Genomic DNA, 12,277 nt, shown 5'->3' with positions numbered 1-12,277 from the left:
GTACGTCAAGTTATTTGCAGGTAAGCAGCATGGACCTATAGCTGTCCTTGAGGGTCGACGACCTTTAAAAGGTTCAGCACAGCTCTTTGAACAAATTTCCGACGGTGGAGGCTGCCCATAGGATAGACTATCGCCTCTATAGCTGCAACGGCTCAGATGTGCCGGTGGGCTGCACAGCTTGCAGAAGCCTGCGTCTATAGCATCTGATGTGGCTGGGAAGTGCATTATAACGTGCTCCCCCGTTTCTGTTTCGCCACAATGGGGGCTCGGTGTATATGGCCGAGCTTGAAGACGTGGGCGCTCGTGCAGGCACTGTGGAATCGGACGTGGAGGAGGAGGGAAGCTTCTGGGGAACCTCGGTCCTGGACAGGCCACCAGTTGCACAGAGTGGTGGTGCAGATCCGTCTCTCGTTTGCTTGTCAGGGTGTAGCCTCCACACATGCCCCCTGACTGAATTCGTGCTGCAGAAATTGCTTGTGGAGAGCTTCTGACTTTCGGCGTGGTTTTCACAACTGTTTGAGCCAGGAGCGTCAGCGTGGTCATTGCCATACCATGATGATTGATACAGAAATAGCGCGCCCGTGGGTTCGTAAGCAATCTATCCCATTATCCGTATCCATTCGCCGTATGCAAGTACCGGCCTGATCGACTCCCTCTAAGACCCCGTCAGCGTCGTCAGCATCATCCTCAGCACCGTCCTCTCATTTTTCCCCAAGAGCAATGGGGAAGTATTCTGCTCAATGAGCGGAAGTCATCCACATATCATCGTCATCATGTATCTCTCTCTCTCCGTATCGCTGTCAGTTGGTCAGATATCATATGAGCAACTCCATAAAAAATCAGGCGATTGGCTTACTGTATTTTCGGAAACGTTATCGTGAACCTTCTACGTTTTCCTAAAACTTCCTATATCGTTGGTTCAGTTCCACAACAAGTCAGTTCAGTCACAACAATTAAGTTCCACACGACTCAAGGACGTATACATTTTCCAACGTCGGCATACGCCATGCCGCTTACCGGTACGTCGTATCGATTGCGACTTCTACAACCACTTGTATAGTTGCCGTTTTCACCGCTTCCGGTTAGGTGCAAAAACGACGTCCGCAAACACGCTCTGCGCCAACCACTATGCCGATTGATACAGCTAGCGCTTCTAAATTGAGGAGAGAGAGGGTAGCATAAGCCTTAAAAAAGGCTCACGCCTTCCGTTTTCAACAAATCAGGAAAGCAAGAGATATAATTCTGCATGGCGGCTAGATCCGAGCGGCCCTAGTCGCGGAAGGACCGGAAGTTATGGTGGGGGCTTGTTTATGTTTACCCGAGAATGTGATGTATACCTAAAATATGTGCGTAAAGGATCTACATTTGAATTCTTGATTTAAAACCAAGCGGGAGTGGGAAGGAAAGAAAACACCCGCATAAGGTGGCGCCACTGGTTGTAGTTCTCTATCAAATCAATGCAAGGTTGAAACGTTTATAGGATTACCTGATTCATCTGATGCGCATTTCGCAGACCACCGTAGTCAACGCCTTCAATCTTCTCCCTTTTCATGGAGCGGCCTGTCATTTGTTCACTCAAACGTGTTGCCGCCAATTGTCCCAATGACAATTATAATATGTATCTCATACGCTATGGCACTACAAATAACTTTTGTGACTTTCAAAGGCTTCTGGGTGGCGGTATCTTACTTGGCTGTATGTCTTTGTCCTACACTCTTAGAAATGAATTTAGGACCACAGCACCACATAGCACACTAACCAACTATCATCCCGAATGACAACGTTCTAGTCCCTGATTTGTTGAAAACGAGAGGCGGAGCCTATTCTGTGCCGTGCATAATGCGCACAAAATGGGCTCCACCTCCAGTGTTCAACAAATCTACACTCGAAAAGGAACTTTTTTTTACAAAGGAACTTCACCGCATAGCACGCTCCTAGCCAACCATCATCTCGAATGATAGCGTTATCTGCCCTAATTTGTTGAAAACGAGAGGCGTACGTTTTTTTTTTTGTGACATTTATGCTGTTCATAATTGTCACTGAAAAGGCGCACGCCTCCCGTTTTCAACAAATCGGGGCAGATAACGATATCATTTGAGATGATGGTTGGCTAGGAGCGTGCTGTGTGGTGGAGTTAATTTTTAAGAGTGTACGAGTGGCGATTATGAATCTATCGTTATTACAGTCATTAAAAATGCTGCATTAAAAATCATCGCAATTATCGGTCAGGACTCAGTTAAGATTAAGACTTTCCGTTATGCCGCTACAGGTTCGTCAAATACGACCTCTTGCACGTCTGTGCGAATGCTGTATTTTGAGATAATTTTGAAAATAAGCAGCAGAACTTGCCTGTCTCCATGCACATGCAGTTGTTTTCTACGCATGTACCAACAAATCTGTCATCCAGTGCATCCTTGCAAGACCAGGTGCAGTCATCCTTGTTGCACGGCACTATGAAGAATGGTTACAAGATCATCTGAGCGCCAGCCGCAGAACATCTGAGAGTAATTACTCCACACAGTTAAATGAAATCGGTAACGATACGTGCCATCTCCAATTCGTTTTCCGACCCACACTTGATGTATGGAACTCACGTATACGTAGAACCCTCATTGCGATCGGAGAATGGAGATGAGACAGAAAAGGCAGCCAGACTAACTGCAGAAACGTGCATGGGGTGGTTTCTAAGCCTAAAACTCGAGTTAACCAGGGAGTAGCACTACACCAAGCGCCATTTCAACACCGGGTCCAGTATATTTTTCAGTGACGTGCCAAGAGCAGTCCGAGTGCAAGGTATTAAAAGTAATGTTAAGTTTCAAAGTACGTTCGCGATTAATTGTCGTTCCGGGACAATACGCTACTGCAGTCTGCTTGAGAGAGGATAACATTAAGAGAAACCAGATGAACCCTTATTTGAGAGAGGGACTAATGAGGTCGCTCGACGGGAAATAGGAAAGAGAGGGATACTGGGGTGCTGCGCAGATCGCTGACTTGCTTGCATAGCGTTTTGCGATGTTCGTAAAAGTTATTGTAGCGCTCGCCACCATCTTTACTCGATCAGGGAGGGGCATGCGTTCCCAAAGCTACGCGACCGTTCAGGCATTCTGGGGTGGCGTTGTACAACTTAGTCATATGTTATACATACACTCTATATTTCTCTCTCTATGTATATATATATATATATATATATACTCTATATTCGACTGTATAGGAAAAGAAACACGCACGTGTAGCATATTCCGATGATCGACAAGAACCCAACTATGAACGCACACATGACTGGACTGACACCACTGTCAACATGACATAACGCTAACTGAGCAAAAGGAAGGATTCCTTGAACCTTCATAACTCACTCACATGGGACAAAACAGGTACAGTTATTGCCGGAGCATGAGGGTATCGCTCTTATTCCTCGAGACCCGAATTTTTCCCTGCAATCCCGTTTGCAACTCTCTATGCATGGTCTCTGCAAGTGTCCTGAAATAGACGTTTGGAAACACATGGCACGTCAGATATTGTACATGCTCGTATAATCACACCAGCGACATTCCCCAAAGTACCCCAGCGGAAGACGCCTCAAGACAACATCACTCTCCATGTCATGTCTGCCCGTGCTGCTTCTAATCATGACGAATATTTGGAGCTCAGTCAAGATATTCCGTAGCAGACGACAGGGCTAATATCGTCGTCTGCTATCCGTGCATGACATTCTCACTGGGAGATTCTAGTGGAACAAAAAGCAAAAGCTGCTCACGAAGCCGACGTTCCGCCTAGTGTTACGTTGAGCATTACACACGGTGCCGGAATATAACTTATATAAGGTGTGGCGTAGCGTGCACTTAGCAGACGTGCCGTCTGCTAAGTGCACCGTCACCGCCTTTCCTATTGTCTGCTACGGAATATCTTATGGCTGGTCTCCATGTGTATTAACCAAGCCTGAAAGTTTCGTGATTTCCCCATTGAAACCGTGTGCCGAACTTAGTTAGTTAGTTAGTTGGTTCACTTATTTCAGTTAGTTCACTTCGTGCAAGATGGCGCTCGCTACATGGCCCAGGGCAAAGATGTTGTTGGGGCTGCGCCGAGTTTTGCGAGCTTCGGCCCATGTAGTTCTGCGCTCTGGGAAATCGAATCGCGAATGTGTTGTGTGGGCGACGATGATCTGGTAGAGTGAGTGTGTCTATGTTGTCTGCCTGCTCGGAAGAAAGAGGGAACTATACCTCGCAATCGTGAGGACTTCTGTATAATACGTATACAATTTTTTTTGCTTGTTTCTGGTGAATCCATTTGGTTTGTGGATCTTCTGAATCATAATGAAGGGAAGGAGCACAAACAAGACCAGTCCAGAAATTATACTGAACAAGGACAGACATTTGTCGTCGTCCTAGCCCGCTTGCTTCTCCCCACCTTCATGACAGGACGTAGCTGTAGTCCAAGGGCCCTGCATGTGTGCTTCAAGCGCCAAAGAAGTTGTCCGGCACTTAAGGTTGATTACCTATGACCATGATTGGTACATTGGCGAGTGTTCTGGAACTCCAGGTCTTCAGCCAAACTACGGCCGCGTCCTCCTCCAGGGACAACGGCACGCTTCTCTCGTAAGTCATCATGAATATCACGAATTTAAAGCAGGAATTTAGAGCAGGAGGCATCACAGAAGGACGAAACCGCGCTCCCTCGTTGTTCAAAGTTGAGGTTTCCGGATTATCGGTCAGAAACCATAATCAACGATAGCTAGGATCAGATCCAAAGTATATTCTTTACATTCAGTACGAAACCACGTCACCGAGAGGTAAGGACTTTCGCGATGGTGCGCAAGGCCAAGAAACTTGTGCATGTGGTTCGATTTCGCCATACTTTCTAATAAATTATGAGGGTCCTCAAAGTATGGGACTTGCATCAACGTCCACTATTTACCACAGAAACAGTTGATTATGAATTCGATGCGTATTCCAGTCATGGTGGTTTTCGTGAATGATAGAACAGACACAAACCCTGCTGCAGTCAATGCTGAGTACGCTAAGGATGCATACGTATGGCGCACTCTTCTTTACAGTAACAACCGCCATTCTGACATTCTCCCCCTCAATTGTATCCCCCTTGGAAGCATTGTCGATGGCACTGTCCATTATCGCAGGCTGTTGCAACAGGTGCTGTATTGATCACAATGTACAAAGCAGCAACGTTAGGTCTATATGCGGCAGTCAGCAAGCGTCTTCCGGTGCTGATTAACACCGGCTGAACATCTCCCCTCTGTCTAATAAGGAAATCAATTTGGGCTTGTTGGTACTCTGAGTAAGGCATCATATCGTAGCTTCGAAGACACAGTACTCGTTGCGGGATCGACCTATACGGGCGACACCGTCACCTTTTTAGTGTTTATAACACGCCAACCGACGTTCGGAGTTGATGGTTCTCTCCCGTATATATACAGGAAGATCACTTGTTCCGCGATGGCACGATACTGTTCGGTTCCCCAATGCTCCACCTACTGCACTGAACGCGGAATAACCGTGTAAAAGCAGACGATGCGAGGAAGGTATCCACACCATGACCTACTAGATTATAACGACAATGCATAATCACCAACCCCTATAAGGAGCCCGTCCGCACGATCCGCTAGGGGCGCTACTCATCGGCACGGGCGGTCTGTAGCGCCTCTCGGCGGACGACGAAGTTATCCGCCTCCGGCATCGCCCAGCGCGAGCTTGAAACCATTCTGATCTCTGACGGCCGGGTAAACAGCGTCCTGCTCCTGCCCTTTTGGAAACCCCTGATTCGTTTGCCTCATTCCCACACTGGTGACCCGGGCGTGATCCGCAGGCTCGCAGCAAGACCCAGCAAGCCGAAGCAGCAGCGGCCAACACACAACGCCCCGACGGAGGGAACGACGCACCTCAAGTCCCAGTCCAACCCTCTCCCTCGTTGCTTTCTAAAGCAGTAAGCCACGTCCCTATTCGCCTTCCTCCTTTCTGGCACAGGAACCCGAGTAGTTGGTTTATCCAAGCGGAGATGCAGTTCCAGCTGGCTGACATTACTCAGCAGCTTACCGGCACGTTGTCGTTGCCCTTCCACCAGAAATCGCGATGGAAGTTGCGGAAGTTCTTCAGACCCCACCGCAAAATGACCAGTACTCCAGCCTTAAGTCTGCCATCCTGGACCGTATCACCTTAACCGAAAGAAAACGGCTACAGCAACTACTCAACTCCGAAGAGCTGGGCGACCGCCGCCCTTTTCAACTATTGCGCTCTATGAAAGCTTTGCTCGGAGATCGAGCTCCCACCGTCGTCTCACATCTGCTCGGCGAGCTTTTCCTACAACGCCTTCCATCTCAAGCCCAAATGATTCTTGCCGCGGCGACAGGTCTTCCGCTTCACGACCTTGCCCAGCAAGCTGACAAAATTATGGAAGTAGCCGGCCCTGGTGTCGCTGCGTTCACACGGCCATCCCCAGATCGCTCGGCTGCACCGCAGCAACCCACCAGTCCTGCGCCGCAAGATGAGGTATATGTACGCTTCGACTCTCCCGCATATCCCATTCCATCTGCCGACATTTCCCATGTGCGTGCAAGCATTGACGCCCTATCCAACTCCCGCTCAAGTCGTCGTCCGCCGAGAGGCGCTACAGGGGAATCAAGGACGTCTGTACATGGTGAAGTACGTTTAATGGAATGACAGGGCGAGGGGCAAGAATGTGGATGATGCGCACAGCGAGATCATGTGATGTTCTCCCTTAGCACACCGCCCAGGCAAAAGCTGGCGGACTGCGCAGTTTCGGCTTCCAGCCAATAGAGAAGCTGGATCGGTGTTGTCAACATCTTCCCATCGGCTAACTTGATGCGGCTAGAGCGAACCCTATCGGCCGCGCTGGTGTGCACGTGTGTCACTCGTCTTAAAGGTCACAAAACTTTTGGGACGTTCTCCCTGTAAACTAGGATAATGTCCCCAACCTTAAGACTGTTTGAAGGTCGTGATGGGCAGATGTTAGCTGAACGTAGACACATTATATATTCCTTCATCCACTTCTTCCAAAGAAGGGTAACCATTTGCTCACGATAGACCCAGCACCTGGTGGGTGCCTGAAGTAGTAATGTAGAAGTCTGAAGTAACGTCGGACGGAGTGCCGGTCGAAGAAAGTGCTGTAGGCCTCTTCCCTATTAAAAATGAGAAGGGGGTGTGGCGGCCCTAGTGCCATCGCTACACGGCTGGCGCCAACCAGGAGCTGGCACGAATAAACCTGCATCAGTTGTCTTGAGATTTGCCAATGAAGGTTGTCTCCTCGTTCTATCCTTCATTTTGGTGACCCGAAGGTCAAAGAACGCTCCGCGCCTTCCATGTATCGAAATCCTACTAACGCAGGACAGTTTCCTGACCAGGGCGCGCTCATGCCCGCTCCTTCACTGGCTGTTCAGGCGGTCTCCATGAAGATCCCCCCATTCTGACCAGCTGATCCCGTCCTCTGGTTTGCGAACATTGAAGCACAGTTCGCTCTCCGCGGCATAACGGCCCAGCTCACGAAGTTTTACCACATCGTGGGTGCCCTCGGATGAAGTGAAGCTGCTGAGGTTCGGGACGTCACCACCATTCCTCCCGCGGAGGATCCTTATGACGCACTCAAGAGCGCACTGACCACGCGTACGACAGCTTCGGAGCAGGAGCACCTACGACAGCTGCTCACAGCTGAGGTTCTCGGAGACCAGAAGCCGTCACAGCTACTTCGCCGTATGCAGCAGCTGTTGGGCGACGCGGCGTCGGCACTCGACGAGTCCATCATGCGCGGGCTGTTCCTTCAGCGCCTTCCGAACACTGTGTGCATGATCCTTACCACGTCCAGCAGCATTTCTCTTGAAGCCTTGGCGGAGATGGCTGACAAGATGATGGATTTCGCTCCGCCTGCTATTTTAGCAGTCTAGCCTCCGTCTGTGCCATCGCCTTCGTCATCGGAGCTACAGGGTTTGCGTGACTTGGTGATTTCCAATCTCCGGTTCAGCCGATCGCCAAGCCCAAGGCGCCGCTCTCCTCGCCGCTACAATCGACGTCGCAGCCCGTGTCCCCGTTCCCAGTCAGCCAACGCTGACGTCTGCTGGTATCACCTGACCTTTGGCGACCGTGCTCGCAAGTGCCTGCCTCCGTGCTCCCGCCAGGGAAACGCCAGCGCCAGCAACTGATGGGGACTGCCCACCCTCAGCACGATGCCCTCACCAGCATCATGGTAGATGCCTCGTCATCTGCCGTCGGAGCTCTGCTGCTGCAATGTGTTTCGAACTCGTGGCGGCCGCTATCCTTCTTCTTTCTCCTTCTCTCCTTCTCCCCAGGAAGCTCAAGAACAGAGAAACTCGCTACAGCACCTTCTCCCGCGAGTTGCTGACAGTGTATCTTGCGGTGAGGTACTTCAGGCACTTCCTCGAAGGCCGCAAGTTCGCCATGTACACTGACCACAAGCCCCTGCTGTACTCTTTCATTTCTTCTGGATCTAACTACGCGCCTCGTGAGATTCGCCACCACTTGTTCAGTTCGGAATTCCCCACCGACATCCGGCACGTCGGCTGCCTCAACAACATCGTCGCTGACGCACTCAGTCGCATCGGCACAGTTTGACAAGAACCGCCACAACCCCCAGTCGCGTTTTTCTCCTGGGAGGCCTTGGCCGAGTCCCAGCGCTCCGACGAAGAACCTCAAAAGCTCAGTTCCAACACGAAGTCAAGTCTTCGTTTCGAGGACATGCTACTGCCAGGAGCAACATGCTTCCTGAAACCAGCTGCTATGAAAACGCATAGAATGATGATTATAATGAGCTTCCGAAAGAAGCATCTCCCGTGGGTCATCCACCGCTTGTATAAAAATACTAAGGTAAGCTGAAGTACAAAGCATTGCGCCACCTCTGTGAGGTCGTCAACGTCGGCGAGCCCTTTCACCACCACCACGACAAAGCATTGCAGAACCTGAGGAAGCAATAACCGAGCCGATGAGTTGCGCCACCGCTAGCCATCAAACTGCGGCGCTGGGAACTGGTTCGTATGACATGGTCGCTCTAGACTAGTAGATCGTGATCCACACTACCGTAGTTCATCGTGTCTCCGCAGCGCGCCTACACCGTTCGATCTCGGAGCGATTTTTTTCCAGGGGGTGGGTGGGGTGGGGGCAGAGCAGAATGTTTGGGATGGTGGTGCGTCAACTGTGCCGCAAGTACATTGTCTTGGCCCAAAAGTCCTACGTTTCTGGAATCTGGGGGGGGGGGGCAACGGCCCCCCTTGCCACCCCTTCACTACCACTCCCGTGACGGCGCCCATACAGGAACGTTTCGTTATAGGCACATCCCCTTCCCTGCGTGAGACAGTTTTCAACATGGCGGTCGCCGTAAACATGGGGCACGTATACTGTGTAGCAAGGAACACGATGCAGGATTCATTGCACTTTCATTCAAGGTAACTGCAGTTTGTTTCACGCCGGACTGAAACGTGGTTTGTGAACACAGACGGCATGCTAGACGCACATTTGCTGACACTCGCTGTGAACGGATCTACACGTGAACAGTTCAGCGAATCGCGGATGTCGCTCGTATAGTGTCCTTTTAAGGATACCCAGATTATAGGAAGGGGTGCCTCAAGATTTGAAAGCGAGATACTTGTGGCGCATCGATCAGGAAACCGACACGGAACGTGTCTGCGTTGAAGCCCCATTCATCGTTTCACAAATAAAGTCGTTTTTGTTGCTTTTAATCGTTAAACGTCGTCGTTTCCTTTTCGTCTGTGTCTCTTCGAAGCTCTGATACGATGCCTCCTGCTGCTCTGTCTGCTTTCTCATGGTGTCGTTCGCTGTAGGTCCTGTAGGTGCGAGCCTAGCGAGGCAGCCCTCTGCGCACGAAAAAGCGGTATCTGCCATTCTGCGTCTTCCCGACATGCCTCTCTCCATGCAGATGGCGTTGAGAAAAGTGGCAACAAAAATCCATAGTTTAGACATGTCGCTAGGGTTATCCGTGTCAATCCAAACCAATCCAGCTTCCCCAACATGGTGGCACGCTCAGTAAATAAGGGCGAAGTATAGCTTCGGATCTCAGTAAATAAGGGGGATCAGTAAATAAAGTAGAGGGGACACAATTAGAGTCTACGCAATTGGTCTACTTGTGTCTCTGTCCCTACCACTTTCTCAATCTCAACGGAACGATACCATCCACATCAAAGGAAAGCTTGAGCTCAAGAGCGCCGTCACGGGAAAAGGGGAGGGGGTTGCATTGCCCTTCCTGGCTTCAGCAAGTAAACATTATCATAGCAACACAATCACAAATTGTAATTCCTTTATCCTCTCTGCGTTCCAGCAACGTAGGGTCCCTGAGCCAAGACAATGCAGCTGTTTGCGCAGTTGATGCACAGAATTAGATGCAGATCCCGTACCGTAAAAACTACCTCCCCCCCAAACATTCTGCCCTCCCCCTCCCCCCTGGAAAAATCCTGGCGGCGCCCAGGCTTGAACTGCGTCATCCACAAAGGCTTTGAGAGGCGCATGTCCTTGACAGACGGATGGCTATGGCGAAACTTACCATTGTCGTGTCCGCAACTACACGCACCAAACTGGCAGCGGGCCTCGTCGTCATAACCAACTTTTTGTCGGCAGTGGATCCTGCATTGCATGGTGTTGCAAGCTGGGGTATGAGCTAGTGATGGAAGGGAATAAATACTCTTTCAGGGAAAATGAAAGAGAAAAAGTGAGGATGCCGCGCACGTTTTTCATCCTGGAGTAGCATGCGATTGCAAGGGATTGTAAGCATGTATTGCAAATTAAAGAGCAGCAAAAGTTAACTCCAAGACAGAATGCACTCGACCTTTAACAGGCGAGCAAGCAGTCGATGGTAATACCTCTATCAGCCGGGCACTGCCATGTGTACTCGGGTGAAAGTTTCCGTTAAGACAGCAGAGAGGGTAACGTTCGGAGCACGAGGAACACGAGCAACAGGGAAGAGAGGGACACTGGGGAGCTGCGCAGATAGGTGTCCTACTTGCATGGCGTATTGCGATGCACGTAGTACTGCCCGCCTCCATCTTTAGTCGATCAGAGAAGGGCACACGTTCCTAACGCTACGCGACTGCGGTCAAGCACTCTGTGGTCACGTGGTGCAACCTAGTCATGTATACAGGTACTCTACTCGAGTAGGTACTAGGAAAAGAAACCCACGTGTAGCACGTGCCGATCGACTCACCTACACTCTATGGGGGAAAAAATTCTACTTTGGGGTACTAAATGATTGCCACAAAGAATAGTGCCTTTCGGGAGTAAATTAATGTTACAGAGTGGACATTACATTCCATGCTCTGTTCTAAGGCTCCCAGGTGCATAATTCGCGTGCATGCATGAAAACACTTTGAATAAAGCTGTCAACCGTGTCAACCCTCCAAGAGAGTGTTGTCTAGCCTGTGGGATTGTAACGTGCAGTTAAGGGCAGTGGGGACTGCCTCCACATGTACTCCTCCTGCTTGATGACGATACACACTGTGATACATCGAGTGACATAAAATCTTGCGTCATACATAGGGCACAATTTGCGAAGAAAGATGCGCCAACTCTTCTTACTCTGCTACTCTTACTCTGCTGCTGCTTGCTCCGCGTGAGTGGGAAATTGCTGAGAGTTCTACAGCCTTATGCCATCAAATTGACCAAGTGCACACATTTATACGTCGACTGTTCCATTCGGAAGACCAGTTTTGTGACAATTTGCAGTCCTGGGGAGTAAATGTCGGGGCGAGGGGACTAAAATGGGGAGTCATCGCAGTCTAGGGGACTAGAAGGTGCAATTACTCCCCATTTACTCCTTGTTTTTTTTTTTTTTTTTGCAGTGTATGAACGCATACATGACTGAACTCACACCACTGTCATCAATTACACAAGCCGTACCAGCCGTAAAGCATGACCGAGGAATGGGAAGGATTATTCCCTGAATCCTCATAACCTACTCACATTCGTGCATACAGGAACACCCATTGCCGGAGCATGAGGCTACTCCATGAGACCCGTGTTGTTGGTAGCACTCCCGTTTACAACTCTCTATGTAGCATGCTGGTTGTTGGGGTGCTGAAACAGACGTTTGGAAACACATATCACGTAAGGTATTCTGGACGCTCATATATAATCAACGAACCTTGAGCATGAGGGAACGATAACACACGAAGAAGTAGACAAGACGAGGCTCAAAAGACGAGCCTCGTCTTGTCTACGTCTTCGTGTGTTATCGTTCCCTCAAGCTCAAGGTATGCCTTCGTCGAACCTTCACCAGCTCGCTTGCCTACTCA

The 12,277-nt window shown here is 50.0% G+C and overlaps 1 protein-coding gene across 4 annotated transcripts in view; it reads right to left on the bottom strand.

The window, feature by feature from the left end:
• Nucleotides 1-12,277, bottom strand: part of LOC135401051 (tenascin-like) — a 45,841-nt gene that overhangs the window by 18,700 nt on the left and 14,864 nt on the right. For 3 of the 4 annotated variants that reach the window (XM_064633184.1, XM_064633185.1, XM_064633186.1), the window contains exons 4-7: nt 11,946-12,059; nt 10,534-10,647; nt 3,361-3,480; nt 2,350-2,451 (exon numbers count right to left, since the gene is read on the bottom strand). In XM_064633184.1, the coding sequence (XP_064489254.1) occupies nt 2,350-2,451; nt 3,361-3,480; nt 10,534-10,647; nt 11,946-12,059 (450 nt within the window). The remainder of the gene's footprint in view (nt 1-2,349; nt 2,452-3,360; nt 3,481-10,533; nt 10,648-11,945; nt 12,060-12,277) is intronic. The other variant, XM_064633187.1, reaches the window with a different exon arrangement.

The sequence above is a fragment of the Ornithodoros turicata genome, chromosome 7, assembly GCF_037126465.1.
Source record: "Ornithodoros turicata isolate Travis chromosome 7, ASM3712646v1, whole genome shotgun sequence".
NCBI lineage: Eukaryota > Metazoa > Arthropoda > Arachnida > Ixodida > Argasidae > Ornithodoros > Ornithodoros turicata.
Note: the sequence above shows the minus strand (reverse complement) of the source record. Positions and strands in the feature narration are given on the sequence as shown.